Source organism: Hipposideros armiger, unplaced genomic scaffold (assembly GCF_001890085.2).
Source record: "Hipposideros armiger isolate ML-2016 unplaced genomic scaffold, ASM189008v1 scaffold_1224, whole genome shotgun sequence".
Lineage (NCBI taxonomy): Eukaryota > Metazoa > Chordata > Mammalia > Chiroptera > Hipposideridae > Hipposideros > Hipposideros armiger.
Genome location: NW_017732574.1, coordinates 227,530 through 243,224, shown reverse-complemented (window position 1 = coordinate 243,224; position 15,695 = coordinate 227,530). Strand labels below are relative to the sequence as shown.

At 35.4% G+C, this 15,695-nt stretch overlaps 1 protein-coding gene across 2 annotated transcripts in view; it reads left to right on the top strand.

Moving 5' to 3' along the window:
• The window catches only part of VIRMA (vir like m6A methyltransferase associated), a 62,881-nt gene extending 52,232 nt beyond the window's left edge, over positions 1 to 10,649 (top strand). Inside the window, exons 20-24 of one of the 2 annotated variants that reach the window (XM_019632990.1) lie at positions 892 to 988; positions 7,375 to 7,541; positions 8,321 to 8,649; positions 9,499 to 9,639; positions 10,308 to 10,649. In XM_019632990.1, the coding sequence (XP_019488535.1) occupies positions 892 to 988; positions 7,375 to 7,541; positions 8,321 to 8,649; positions 9,499 to 9,639; positions 10,308 to 10,462 (889 nt within the window). In that variant the 3' untranslated portion in view covers positions 10,463 to 10,649. The remainder of the gene's footprint in view (positions 1 to 891; positions 989 to 7,374; positions 7,542 to 8,320; positions 8,650 to 9,498; positions 9,640 to 10,307) is intronic. The other variant, XM_019632991.1, reaches the window with a different exon arrangement.
• The last annotated feature ends 5,046 nt before the right edge of the window (positions 10,650 to 15,695 follow it).

Genomic DNA, 15,695 nt, shown 5'->3' with positions numbered 1-15,695 from the left:
AAACACTTTAAAAATATACAAACCATTCCTAGGTCCCAGGTTGTACAAAAACAGGCCAGCAGAATGGGAACCATAGTATATGCCTCTTGATATTTGGAGCGCTGTGCTTTTGAGCACTATTCAGTGTCATGGAGTTCATTCTATGAATTTAGAAAAATTAAATATGGGCAGTTTCTGTACACATTGGCTTTTTGGAAATAAAACCAGTGCTCTGTTTTATTTTACCGAGAGGTCACAGTTTGTCACAACAGGATTAATATCTAAGTTACTGTTTTTTAAGAATACTTAATTCTTAAGTAGCTTTTTCAAGTGCTAAATTTACTAATACTATATAGGGTTACTTTTTTTTAAAAGATTTTTATTGGGGAATTGGGGGGATGGGAACAGTGCTGGGGAATTGGGGGAAGGGGAACAGACAAGTTGTTGTCGTTTTGTTGTTCAGTCTAGTTGTGGAGGACGTTGCTTCACTGGCCCAAGTTGGCACCATCATTGTGCTCTTCCCAGGAGAGGCAGATCAGTCGCCGGCTTCTGGACGGCCGCTCACTGCGGCTGCTGGCCGCTCACGCTGGCTGCTGGCTACATACGGTAGCCCATGGCAACCCACTGCCACAGGGACTGCAGCCTACACAGTCGCTGGTGACTCAGGGCAGCCCAGCTCCAGGTCGAGCTGTTGTTCAGCATCTTAGCTGTGGAGGGCAGTGTCACTGGCCCTCAATGTGGGATCCGAAATGGGGCCCTCTGGCATCCCAAGCCAGTTCTTAACCATTGCGCCACTCGGCCGGCCCTAGGGTTACATTTTTAATTGTACTTTCCATAGGTGTTATCTAGGAGATAAGCTAAAATACTTGATTTTGGAATTCTGCTTTTTACCAAATGCTTTTGCTGTTCCAGGACTGCATATGTACTAGCTGATGTCATGGATGATCAGTTGAAATCTATGTGGTTCACTCCATTTCAGGCTGAAGAGATTGATACAGATCTGGATTTGGTATAATTTAATTTTATTACTATTTAGAAAAAAGATGTTTTTTGTTGTTATTTGTATATTGTTAGCTCTGCAATACGTTACATATTATGCTAAAAGTCTGTTTGGGGACCAGTACTGCAAATTTTTATGTCAGTCAGACACGGATTCTCAGTTTTTATACTATTTGTTTTGCTTCTTTCTGATAAGTGATCTATGTATATAAGAATGAGATATTTTAGGGGACAATCACGTTTTTGCATAAAGTACTCTAAGTACTTTGTTTTCTTATATTTGTAGGGTAGAAAATATTCCACAAAATTATAATTTATTCCTGTATTTTGGTTTAAGGAGAGGATTGGTGTTGTAGTATCTGCTCTTAATTTGGGAAAATGTAAAGAATGTATTCGTTAGAATAATATAGTACAAATGGGAATTGACATTCTTAAACACAAAGACTTAAAATTTAATGTCTGTTTTATGCTTCTCAGCAATATATTAGGGAGGACAATTTCAGCCACATCTTATTGTACCATGTATTGCTTATTTCTTGATCAAAGAAATAAATATTTTTGGATATTTCCTGGTCCAAAAAAGTTAATACTTATCATGTGCAATAAAGCTAAGACAATGATTCACAGTTAAAGTATATTTAGTGTTTTAAGGGCTCCTTTTCCTTCTTTAAAAGATCACATACAATGCATTTAAGTTTCATTAAAGAATTAATTTCTTTTTTTAATGTAAATTTTCAACTATTCTTTATGTGCTGTCCAGTATAACTTATGCAGTGACAGAAATGTTCTATAATCTACCCTGTCCGGGTACAGCAGCCACTAGCCTCATGTGACTATTGAGCAATGAAATATTGCTAGTGTGATTAAGGAACTGAATTTAATTTTGATTTAATTAATTTAAATTTAAATAGGCACACATGGTTAGTGGCTACTGTATTTGGCATCACAGATCTAAAACATTTGTGCTAACTTTATGTTAAATCACAACTGTCTAGTGATGATGATTGTGACCTTACATAGCTTAGGGAAATTTTAGATCTTTTAGGTTTGATAAATTCTAATAAAACCTAAGTAAACATAATTTTCACTTCTCTGAAAGTAAACTTAGGTTGGAACCTCATTAAATGCATAGAACTTTGAGATTTGTGGCACAGAATCCTTTTATAGCAGATGTGTTGACTATACAAGGCTTGCAGAGTGTGCTTTCAGATTCTTTTGGAACAGTTCTGTAAATACAACATTAATTTATATAGAGAAATCCTGAAATTCTTGTCAGGGAGCAGAGGTCTCTCTTTAATTGATAGCACTTTTTTGAGGAGGAATGCCACCACCTCCCCTCCAAAAAAACAGCTGAATTCCTAAGAGTTGTTTCTTTTTTGTTTCTTTTTTGTTCTTTTATTCATAATGAATCTGATATCATAAGGTTAGCAACATCATTTTGACTTTTTTTTTTACTGAAGAAGTCATTTATTTAATTTATTATTTTATTTTATTGTGAAATAAACATTAATTTGAAATTAGTTTCAGCTGTACAACACAATGCAATAGTTATACTTTTTAACCCCTCGAAGTGACAACCCACCTCCTGCAATCTGCTGCCCCACTCCGCCCCATATCATACATATCTATTACAATTCTCTTGACTCCACTCCCACACTATACACTATACTCCATGTCCCATGACTATATATATATATTCAATTATAGTTGACATACAATATTGTACAACATCAGCTTTAGGTGTACAGTGCAGTGATCAAGCCTCTACCCCATCCATGAAGTGGTCTCCCTAACAAGACATGTGACCATCTGACACCCTACAAAATATTTACAACATTATTAATTATATTCCTCGAACTGTCTTTAATATCCCTGTGGCAATATTGTTGTTACCTATTTATGCTGTTTAATCTCTTCCCCTTCTCCCTCATCCCCACACCCCTCCCAACTAGCAACCATCAGTTTTTCCTCTATATCTCTGAGACTATTTCTGTTTACTTTGCTCGTTCATTCAGTATTTTAGATTTCGCATATAAGTGAAATCATATGGTATTTGTCTTTCTCCGACTGACTTATTTCCCTTATCATAATAGTCTCTAAGTCCATCCATATCATTGCAAATGGTACTATTTCATTCTTCTTTATAGCGGAGTAATACTTCATTGTATAAATGTACCAGAGTTTCTTAATCCAGTCGTCTACCGATGGGCATTTTGGTTGTTTCCAAGTCTTGGCTATTGTAAACAGCACTGCAGTAAACAGGGGTGCATATATTTTTTCAAATTAGCGTCTTGGGTTTCTCTGGATAGATACCGAAGAGTGGAACTGCTGGGTCATAAGGTAGTTCCATTTCCAGTTTTTTGAGATACCTCCATTACTGATTTCCATAATGGCTGCACCAGTCTGCAGTCCCACCTGAACAGTGCACCAGGGTTCCCTTTTCTCCACAAACTTGCCAGCACTTGTTTGTTGATTTATTGATGATAGCCATTCTGACCAAAGTGAGGTGGTATCTCATTGTGGTTTTTATTTGCATTTCTCTGATGATTAGTAAGGTTGAGCATTTTTTCATATGCCTGTTGGCCATCTGTATGTCCTCTTTAGAGAAATGACTCTTCATATCCTTTGCCATTTTTTAATTAGGTTGTTTGTTTTTTTGGTGTTGAGTTGAATGAGTGTTTTATAAATTTTGGATATTAACCCTTTATCAGCCATATCATTGCCATATCATCTCCCGTTCAGTAGGCTGCCTTTTTGTTTTATTGATGATTTTCTTTGCTGTGAAAAAATTTTAAGTTTGATGTAATTCCATATGTTTCTTTTTTCTTTTATTTCCCTTGATTTCTTGATTTCTTCTTCTGATAGTTTATTATTGGTGTATACAAAAGCAACTGATTTCTGAATATTAATTTTGTATCCTGCTATCTTACTAAATTCATTTATCAGTTCTAACAGCTTTTTGATGGAGTCTTTGGGATTCTCTCTATATAGTATCATGTCATCTGCATATAATGACAATTTTACTTCTTCCTTTCCAATTTGGATGCCTTTTATTTCATTTTCTTGTCTAATTGCTGTGGCCAGAACTTCCAGAACTATGTTGAATAGAAGTGGTGAAAGTGGGCATCCTTGTCTTGTTCCTGATCTTAAGGGGAAAGATTTTTGCCTTTCCCCATTGAGTACAATACGATGTTTGCTGTGGGCTTATCATATATGGCCTTTATTATGTTGAGATAGGATCCCACTATTCTCACTTTGCTAAGAGTTTTTTTCATAAATGGCTGCTGGATTTTGTCAAATGCTTATTCTGCATCTATTGATATGATCATATGATTTTTATTTTTCATTTTGTTAATGTGATGTATTACATTAATTGATTTACGGATATTGTGCCAACCTTGCATACCAGGAATGAGTCCCACTTTTCATGGTGTATGATCTTTTGAATGTGATGCTGAATTCGGTTTGCTGGTATTTTGTTGAGGATTTTTGCATCTATGTTCATTAGGGATTTTGGCCTGTAGATTTTTTTTTTTTTAATATCTTTGATTTTGGGATCAGAGTAATAGTGACCTCATAAAATGTGCTTGGGAGCCTTCCCTCCTCCTGTGTTTTTTGGAATAGTTTGAGGAGAATAGGTATGAATTCTTTTTTGAATGTTTTGTAAGTCACCTGTGGTCCATCTGGTCCAGGACTTTTGTTTGTTGGAAGCTTGTTGATTACTGACTCAATTTCTTTGGTAGTAATCAGTCTGTTCAGAGTTTCTCTTTCTTCTTGGTTCAGACTTGGTAGATTGTATGCTTCTAGAAACTTACTCATTTCTCCAGATTGTCAAATTTGTTAGCATATAGTTGCTTGTAGTATTTTCTTACGATTTTCTGTATTTCTGTGGTACCTGTTGTTACTTTTATTTCATTTCTGATTTTATCAATTTGGGTCCTCTCTCTCTTTTGCTTGGTGAGTCCGGCTAAGGGTTTGTCGATTTTGTTTATCTTTTCAAAAAACCAGCTCTTGGTTTCATTGATTTTTTTTTTTTGGTCTCTATTTCATTTATTTCTGCTCTGGGCTTTATTATTTCTTTACTTATACCCTCGTTGGGCTTGTTTTGCTGTTCTTTTTCCAGTTCCCTTAGATGTAAATATAGTCTGTTGATTGAGATTTTTCTTGTTTCTTTAGATAGGCCTGTATTGCTATGAATTTCCTCTTAGGACTGCATTCGCTGCATCTCATAGATTTTGGATTGTTGTGTTTTCATTTTTGTTTGTGTTAAGATAGCTTTTGATCTCATTTTTGACCCACTTACTATTTAGTAGCATGTTATTCAGCCTCCATGTGTTTGTGTGCTTCCCGGTTTTCTTCTTATATTGATTTCTAGTTTCATGGCATTGTGGTTGGAGAAGACTTGAATTTCTTGAGACTTGTTTGTGGCCTAACATGTGGTTTATCTTGGAAAATGTTCTATGTGCTCTTCAGAAGAATGTATATTCTGTTCCTTTGGGGTGAAATGCTCTAAAAATATCGATTAAATCCAGCTGGTCTGAAGTGTCATTTAAGGCTGCTTGTTTCCATGTTGATTTTCTCTGGCAGATCTGTACATTGGTGGCAATGGGGTTTTGAAGTCCCCTACTACGATAGTGTTACTGTTGATCTGTGTCTTTGTCTGTCAATATCTGTTTTATATATTTAGGGGCTCTTATGTTGGATGTATAGATGTTTCCTAGGGTTATGTCCTCTTGTTGAATCGATCCCTTTATTATTATGTAGTGCCCTTCTTTGTCTTTTATTGTAGTCTTCATTTTAAAGTCTATTTTGTCTGAAATAAGTGTTGCTACTCCAGCTTTTTTCTCATATTCATTTGTGTGAAATATCTTATTCCATCCCTTTACTTTCAGTCTGTGTTGTCTTTTGATCTGAGATGGGTCTCTTGTAAACATCATATGCATGGGTCCTGTTTTCTTATCCACTCAGCCACTGTATGTCTTAAATGATTGGAGCATTTAGTCCATTCACATTTAAAGTGATTATTGATAGTTGCATATTTATTGCCATTTTGTTTTTTGTATTTCTGATCTTCCTGGGTTAGGTTGTTTCCCCCTTTCTTTTGTTAAAAAAAGCCCTTTTAACATTTCCTGCAGTGCTGGCTTGGTGGTAATGAATTCCTTAAGTTTACCCTTTTCTGAGAAGCTCTTTATCTTTCCTTCAATTTTAAGAGATAGCCGTGCTGCGTAGAACAATCTTGGTTGCAGGCCTGTTTTTTGTGTCATTTTCAATATTTCCTGCCACTCCCTTCTCACCTGCAGAGTTTGTATAGAAAAGTCAGCTGTTAGTCTTAATAGGAGTTCCTTTGTATGTAACCTGATGTCTGTTTCTTGCTGCTTTTAAGATTCTGTCTTTGACTTTAACCTTTGCCATTTTAACTATGATGTGTCTTGGTGATGTGTCTTGGAGCTGTTTGGGTTCAGCTTGTTTGGAACTCTCTGCACTTCCTGGGCTTGTGTGTCAATTTCCTTCACCAGGGTAGGGAAGTTCTCAGTCATTATTTCTTCAAATACATTCTCAATCCCTTGCTGCTGTTCTTCTTCTGGTATTCCTACGATTCGAATGTTGTTGCGCTTGATGTTGTCCCACAGGTCTCTTAAACTATTTTCATTGTTTTTTATTCATTTTTCTTTCTGTTGTTTTAACTGGGTGATTTCTGCTGTTTTGTCTTTTAAATCGCTGATCTGATCATCTGCTTCATCTAATCTATTGGTGATTCCTTCGAGTGTGTTCTTCATTTCAGTTATTGTATTCTTTATAGTTGTAACTTGTTTTTTATGATTTCTCTGTCCTTCTTTATGTGCTTACTAAGTTCCTTAAACATTGTCCTTACTAAGTTCCTTAAACATTCTTATCGTCTGTGTTCTAAACTCTGTCTCTGAAAGGTTGGATACCTCTGTTTCATTTAGTTCCATTTTTAGAGGTTTCTTCTAATCTTTTACTTGGGACATATTTCTTTGTATCTTCATTCTGGCTGTCTCTCTGCGATTGCTTCAATGTATTAGATAGATTACCAGACTTGACGTGGCCTCCTCTTTAAGTCCTTCGTTTAGAGGTTCTGTTCATCTAATGTTCAGTGGTGGTTGAATGTTGTATAAATTATTTGTAATTTTTGGTGTGATCCTGCATGGCAGTTGGCACAGTGTCTGTCTATTCCTCCATCTTACAGGAAGTCAAGAGTTTTTTTTTTAACTACCAATGATGTTGCTTTTTGAAAAGATAGAAAGAGGCAGACCTATAATTTATTTATTATGAGTCATATAATTGATCGGAAATAAGAATTTTTGTAATCAAATGTTACATTAATAGTTACTTTTAAGGTGTTTTTTTCCTTTCATTGAATTTTTATGACTGCAGGTAAAAGTCGACTTAATTGAACTCTCTGAAAAATGCTGTAGTGATTTTGACTTGCACTCAGAATTAGAGCGCTCATTTTTGTCAGAACCATCATCTCCAGGGAGAACCAAGACCACTAAAGGATTTAAACTTGGGAAGCACAAACATGAGACCTTTATAACTTCAAGGTAAAGTTTATTCTACTGAAGATCTTGATTGTGAAGGTTATTTATTTTAATGTATTTTAAGCTAGACATGACTGTTAAAGGATAAAGGAAGTTTTCATAATACTTGAAAAATGAATATTTTTTGGAAATTTTTTTAAAGATAGTTATTTGGCCAGGACATACCCAATATATTTGTTATATTATTTTACTTTGTGAGCATTTGGAAGGTTTAAACAAGAATGAACTGGGTGATTTTAAATAATTATTAGTTACATTAATAAAGTGTGAGTACCATTCACTAGCTTTGTTATATTTTAATGGAAAGTACAGGTATACCTTGGAGATACTGCTCATTTGGTTCCAGACCACTGCAATAACGTGAACATCATAATAAAGCAAGTTACATGAAATTTATGTCTTCCTGGTATATGTAAAAGTTACGTTTACAGTATACTGTAGTCTGTTAAGTGTGCAATAATAGTGTTAGGTCTAAAAAACAATGTACATACCTTAATTACAAAATACTTTATTGCTAAAAATGCTGTCATCTGAGCCTTCAGTGAGTTGTAATGTTTTTGCTGGTATAGGATTTTGCCTTCAATTTGTAAAAAATGCAGTATCTGTGAAGTTCAGTAAAGTGAAGCACAGTAAAACAAGTTATGCTTGTAATAGAGATATTTGCAAAGTTAATTGGAATAAAATAATTGAAATGTAGTTTTCAGTATTGCAAAGATTGACTTACATTTTTGTTGGAAATATGAAAAAAAACATGTTTTCATGGAACTTTTTTGTTTTAACAGTGGAAAATCGGAATACATTGAACCTGCCAAACGAGCTCATGTTGTGCCGCCACCAAGAGGAAGGGGCAGGGGAGGATTTGGACAGGGTATACGACCCCATGATATTTTTCGTCAGAGAAAACAGAACACAAGCAGACCACCATCTATGCATGTGGATGACTTTGTTGCAGCTGAAAGTAAAGAAGTGGTCCCTCAAGATGGAATACCCCCACCAAAACGGCCACTCAAAGTATCACAGAAGATTTCTTCTCGTGGTGGATTTTCAGGCAATCGAGGACGGGGTGCTTTTCACAGTCAAAATAGATTTTTCACACCACCTGCTTCAAAAGGTAACTACTTATGTATGTGTCCTAATGGGTTAGAATATTGGAATATTAGAATATTAAATAGTGATTTAGATGGCATTGATTCAGATAAAGTATTTTTCTGTTATTAGAATTAAGCTGTCTCTAGACCATTGGTACTATTTGCATAGTACTTTAGTGGATAGAAAGAAATCTTTTCTAAGTGAACCCTTGATTATTTGCACATTTAGTGATGAGTTTAAGTCTTGGCTAATTATTTTCCTTTTTACATTTAAAAGTGTGTTCATCCTTTCTGAATAATATTTATATATTATTTTTGAAGTTGTATTATACTTATCAACAATTTCCTTGTGATCTATGTAGTTTACCATTGATTTTCTCTACTTGGCTGCTGATATTGTATTTAATCTGTTTTAAATTATTTCAGGATTTTAGAAACTGAGTATACTCAAAGAAATTATACTTCACTAGTGATTGATGGCTTGTTTTCCTGCTGCTAAGTGAGGGTGAGACTGAAAGAGATTAGGAGTTTATATTAATAGCAGACACATAGCTGTGTTAGGAACTGTTATAAGTACTTTACATATAATACTCTCACATCAACAGGTAGGTTCTGTAAATATACCTACTTTACAGAGGAGAAAACTATCAGTCAGCTGACCAGGACATACAAGTGGTAAAGCCAATATTTGAATCCTGGCAGTCTGGCTCCAGAGCCTCTGCTTCTACCCAGATATGATGCTGCCACTTTATATTCCATTTACAGAATTTCAGAGTTTCTCTAACATTACTTTTGAAGATTAAGGAAAACCTGTCAAATCTTTCTTAATCCAATTCAAGTCATGAAAAAGATTTTCATTGTGTTGCCTTTAGGAAACTATAGTCGTCGGGAGGGAACAAGAGGCTCCAGTTGGAGTGCTCAGAATACTCCTCGAACTTACAATGAAAGCCGTGGAGGCCAGAGCAATTTTAATCGGGGCCCTCTTCCACCACTACGACCACTTAGTTCTACAGGTATACTTTCTTTCCACTTGATATTGCTGAGAGTGGAGGCAAATCCTTTTCAAATTGTTGAATGTCATATACTCTGATTCTGGGAGAGAATATTTTAGAATGTAGATGTGTAATTCTAAAGTCAATTTAATTTTATATCTGAATGAGTGCCCAGTGTACATTTTTTATAAAAATAATAAAAATTTTAGATTCTGAACTATGTGTATAATCTGAGCAGTTTCATAATGCTCTGTTTTTATATTTCAGTAATGAAAGCCAATCCTTAAGTTAGTTTTTGACCAAAGTATTTTACCAACAGATAACCTTCATAGGGTATATTCTGTTTTTGTTTTTAGTATTGTCTTATGTATGTAAGCATATAATCTTTTTTCTAAAACATTACTATATCAAGTCCAGAATTATTCTGGTCAGACGTAACTTTTGGTTTCAAATGCACATTATTATTTTTTTATAACAGCTTTATTTGAGATGTGTTTATCACATATGAGACAGTTTACCTATTTAAAGTGGACAATTCAGTGGTCTTTAACACATTCACAGAACTTACACATGGATTTTAAAGGAGCACAGAGTAATTCTTGTCTTGGTTTGAGCTCAGTGTTATAGATGAGTATATAATGGGAAAGGAAAGGACGTTGTAACTAAAACTTACATTCTTTCTTTTATAGGCTACCGCCCAAGTCCTCGTGACCGTGCTTCAAGAGGCCGTGGGGGGCTTGGACCTTCCTGGGCAAGTGCAAATAGTGGCAGTGGAGGCTCAAGAGGAAAGTTCGTTAGTGGAGGCAGTGGAAGAGGTCGTCATGTACGGTCCTTTACACGATAAAAATTATTTTGGGAACATTCTAAGTGTATATAAACATTTCATGAGAACAATAAAAATAAGACATCGAAGGACCAATTTAGACTTAGCAGTTATCTGGAGACAGCTGAGAGAATATTTTTATCTGAAGAAAGCAGATTTTGTTTGATACCTACACAAGATTTCAATAAAAATCCAAACTTTGTATGTATGTTTTTATATATTTTTTCTCCTTCTTATGTAAGACTATTTAGAAAATTTCTTAGGTAGAAAATGAATGATTAAATGACTTTAGCCTTAGTGTATTTCTTGCGTGTTCCACAGATGTTCCCCATAATTTCTCAGCTCATGGTGCCCTTTAGTGTTGCAGTAATTTTTTCACAGCACACCTGAGACAAAAGAAATGCATAATACTTCCATTTATTAAACAGATAGGTCCAAACAACTTAGTAAGAATTTATGTTACAACCACTAGTAACTATGGACATTGCACAACTTCTCAAACCTTGGAATCAGCTTAGATGGATACCACCACTATCGTTTCCTGTTCCACTATGCTTTTTGCACAGTACTTTTATCACAACTGCTGCAAACTCAGCTTTGCAAAGATACACTGTCATGGAAAGAAATATAGTGTTTTTTAATATTGAAAATGTAAACTACCTCAAACTAATAGTTTGTGTTGTGTCCGACAAATATTCTCCCCTCAAAATTTTAAAGTATCCTATGGCAGTCATATTAATTTACTAGGGTACCAGGTGCATGGTTTCGGGAACATTTTAGTTGTAACAAAAGAAACACAACACTCTTCTTCTGTACATTAGAAAGAAATATGTATGTACTATGTGCTTCAGCTTTATACCTTCTTATGCTATTTTATTACGCAGTTATTTAAAGCCTAAATTGAGGTATATCCTAATACTGATATTTTGGGAATCAGAAATATCTAGTAAAATCTGGACTTTATATACAGAGATAAAGTTTATAACAGAAAATAGCTATATTTTTCCCAAGAGATATCTTAACACACTGAGCCTATGTAACTGACATAAAATGCAGTTTGCTTAAACAACAAAGGATTGTATGAGTCTCATTCCATTCTTTTATCACTCTGTTTTGCTGAACTATTTGTGAGTGAGTAGAAAGTTTGTTAGGAAAAAGCCTTGAAGAAAAGCTCAGCTCTAAAGATTCTGATGTTAATTTAAAGGTAAAGAAATCTTTTTATAACTAATGGCCTCAAAAAACCCAAGATAACCTAAACCCCTTTCAATTCTCAAACCTAATAAGCTCATCTGTAAAGATGCATTTTACATTAGATAGAATTTGAAGTTTGTCCCTAATATCTGATGCAAATACATATAAAAATATTTCTTAATTATATTTCTTAAATAAGAACATGGCTACATATAAACACATTTCTTGACTTGTTTTATATCTTTAAGTTGAATATAATATCAAAAACATCAGAGTTGTTATGCTATTTGTTACTTTAATACCAGTAAGTAATTCAGGCCAGCCAAAGTAATAAATTATTAATATAAAAGCAAATTAATACCAAGCAAATTTAAAATGTCCCAGTTACCTGAGAATCTTAGAAAAATGAGAAAGGAAGGAATTCAACATGTTGACTATCTCTTTCATGCACATATCACTCAGTCTTTATAACAGCCCAGCAAAGGAGGTTTTATCCTAATTTTACCGATTGAGAAGACTGAGGAGCTGGACTCAAAAGTGATAGAAACAGGGTTTAAAACCAGGTGGGCTAGCTTCCAATTCTTTATCCATTTTGGAGAGGTAAAAAGCTACTTTTTAAGTTGCATGGTATTAGAGATCAGAAATATAATAATCAGACCTAACATTGTTTTAGTCTTTTCAGAAGTGAGCCAGATACAAACTGGAGGATGGCTGCTGTCATATACATTTAGAACTATATATAACACTGTGTGCCTTCAAAAATAATTACCAATTGTATGTGTACTTTAGTACAATAGATATATGTGTTATTTGCAAAACTTTGTTTTCATGAGACATTTCAGGAAAAGAGTGATATTAGAAATCAATGAAAAATGCAGAATACTCTTGGGAACAAAGCTTATTCTAGGAGTTCTATAGAATGATTTGTATTTCACAAGAATAAAAAAAATGCTCTGAAATTTTATTCTTCATTTAAAAACAATGTTGCTGGTAGTAATTGGTGTGTGTAAAGCAGTAGCAAGTCCAGTTAGTTTTGCTTTGTGTAAAAATAATTGTAAAAACCTGCAGATTGAGAATATGGAAACAAGAGTGTGTCTCCGAAGTCCTGTGTTCCACATACCCTAGGTACAGCCTGCGGATGTATAAGATGAATAAGGATGAATAAGATACATTACCTGCCCTTAAAAAACTCACAGTCTAATAGAGGAAACAATTACATAAGCAAATTTTTTAAAAAGTAAATGGGTAAGTGAACATGGAACAACTTAAGAGTTGAATAATCCAGTGCATTTCAAACTGATTCTATTGTGGAGTTTTTAAAGTAACTTTATTTTTTTAAAGTATAAAGTATCGAGATAACATTGGTTAACAAAATTACTGTATTTTGCTGTGTATAATGCACACTTTTTTTGCCCAAATTTTTGAGGGAAAAATAAGGATGCACATTATACATGAGTGGTACTTATTCTGTGTATATATATGTTTTTAATTCTTTTATTTATACTTATGAGTTAAAAGTGTAACTAGAACAATAACGATATCCATATGCAAAATAATACCCTGGAATACAGTAATCAGTTTTTGAACTTATATGAACTTGCAATGATAAAGAGTTCTTAGTCTTCTATGATGCATAAATATAGTAAATTTGTCATTGGTACATAAAATTTCTTGTACCATAATATGTTAAAAAATAAATGCTAGTGGGCTGGCTGAGTGGCTCAAGTTGGTTAAGAGTTGGCTTGGGATCGCCAGCTCTGAGCAGCAGGGCTGCCGGTTTGGTTCCCACATGGGCCAGTGACACTGCATCCTCTACAGCTAAGATTGTGAACAACAGCTCGATCTGGAGCTGGGTTGCCGTGATTGGCCAGCGATGGCATAGGCTGCAGCCCCTGCAGTGGACTGTCGTGAGCTACCGTGAGTGGCTGGCAGCCAGCATGAGTGGCCGGCTGTGAGTGGCTGTCCGATGGCCGGTGACTGACTGCCTCAGCCGGGAAGAGCGCAGTGATCATAATTCCAACATGGGCCAGTGAAGCGGTGTCCTCCACAACTATACTGAAGAACAAAAGGATAGCAACTTATCTGTTCCCCTTCCCTGATTCCACAATGCTGTTCCCCTCCCCCAATTCCACAATAAGATCTTAAAAAGGCTGAAATTCCTTTATAATACACAAAACAAGTACCTAAATGTAAACAAAAAAAATTACGAATTAAAAAATTAAAGACTTTTTTTCCCTGAAAGTTTGGGCAAGGAACATGGGTGTGCATTATAATGGGAGAACATTATATACAGCAAAATACGGTATATAAGTTTCAGGTGTACAACATTATCATTCAATATCTGTATACACTACCAGAGGTCTAGTTTTCATCTGTCACCATATATTTTGAACCCCTTTATCCATTTCGCCTTTCCCCACTTCTCTGGTGGTAGCCATCAGTCTGTTGTTTGTGTCTATGACTTTTGTATGTACTTTTTTTTTGTTTGTATTTCCACCTGTGAGTGAAATGGTTTTTGTCCTTTTCCATCTGACATTTCATTTAGCATAATACCCTCAAGATCCATCCTTGTCACAAATGGCAGTATTTCATCTTAAAGCCGAGCAATATTCCATGTGTGTGTGTGTGTGTGTGTGTGTGTGTGTCCTTTATCCATTCTTCTGTTGATGGATATCTTGGCTATTGTAATTAATGCAACAGTGAACATAGGCATACATATGTCTTTTCAAATCAGTGTCTTATGTCTGATTATGGCTACATTTGCTTTTTAAAAAATTTTTAAAAGATTTTATTGGGGAATTGTGGGAGGGTAACAGTGTTGGGGAATCGGGGAAGGGGAACAGACAAGTTGCTGTCCTTTTGTACTTCAGTCTAGTTGTGGAGGACGTCGCTTTACTGGCCCATGTTGGTATTATCATTGCGCTCTTTCCGGCTGAGGCAGTTGGTTGCCGGTCATTGGATTGCTGCTTATTTCGGCTCACAGCAGCTCCTGAAAGCTCATGCCTGCTGCCAGCCAGCCCCACTGCAGCCTATGCCATCGCTGGCGACTCATGGCAGCCCAGCTCCAGGTCGAGCTGTTGTTCACCATCTTAGCTGTAGAGGGCGCAGCGTCACTTGTCCTCATATGGGGTCTGAACTGGGGCCCTGCTGCTCAGAGCTGGTGTACCAAGCCAACTCTTAACCAACGCACCACTCGCCCAGCCACATCTTTTCTCTGGATACCATTTGCTTGGAGTATCATCTATCCCTTCACTTTGGGCCTATCTTTGGAGGTGAGATGAGTCACCTGAAAGCAACCTATAGTTGGCTCTTGTTTCTTAATTCATCCAGCTACTCTGCCTTTTGATTGGGAAGTTCAGCCCATTTACATTTAGGATGATTATTGACTTTTGAGGACTTACCCACTGCCATTTTATCTTTTTTTCCTGATTGCTCTGTATCTCCATTGTTTTTTCCCCTTGTATTTATGTCTGCTATTTCAGTTTGGTGAGTTTCTATGATGGTTTTATTTGTTTCCTCTTTAATGTTTTGTGTCTCAGCTCTAGATTTTTGTTCTGTGGTTTTCATGAGGCTTGTATAAAATGTCACATAGATAAAATAGTCAGTTTTCTTCTGATATCATTTTCATTTACCTATTCAAGTTATGTCCTTTTTCTCCTTTTTATCAGAAATTCTGTTTTTATGTTGTGTTCATTACCAAATTGAAGTAGGTATAGTTATTTTCAATGCTTTTTTTCTCTAACCTTTATGTTATAATTGTTTAACACCTTATTCTGATATAGAATTGCAATTTCCTGCTTCTTTCTCTTTGTCATCTTACTCAAAGTTTTGTGTGCTTCTGTCTTTCTGTTTTAGGTAGATCTTTCAACATTTCTTGTAATGCAGGTGTTGTGGTAAATTCCTTCAGCTTTTGTTTATCTGAAAAAGCCTTTATTTCTTCTTATCTAAAGGACAATTTTGCTGGATAGAGTATTCTTGTCTGGTGATTTGCATCTCTCAATATTTCGAACATATCATTCCACTCTCTCCTGACCTATACAGTTTTTGCTGAGAAATCTGATGA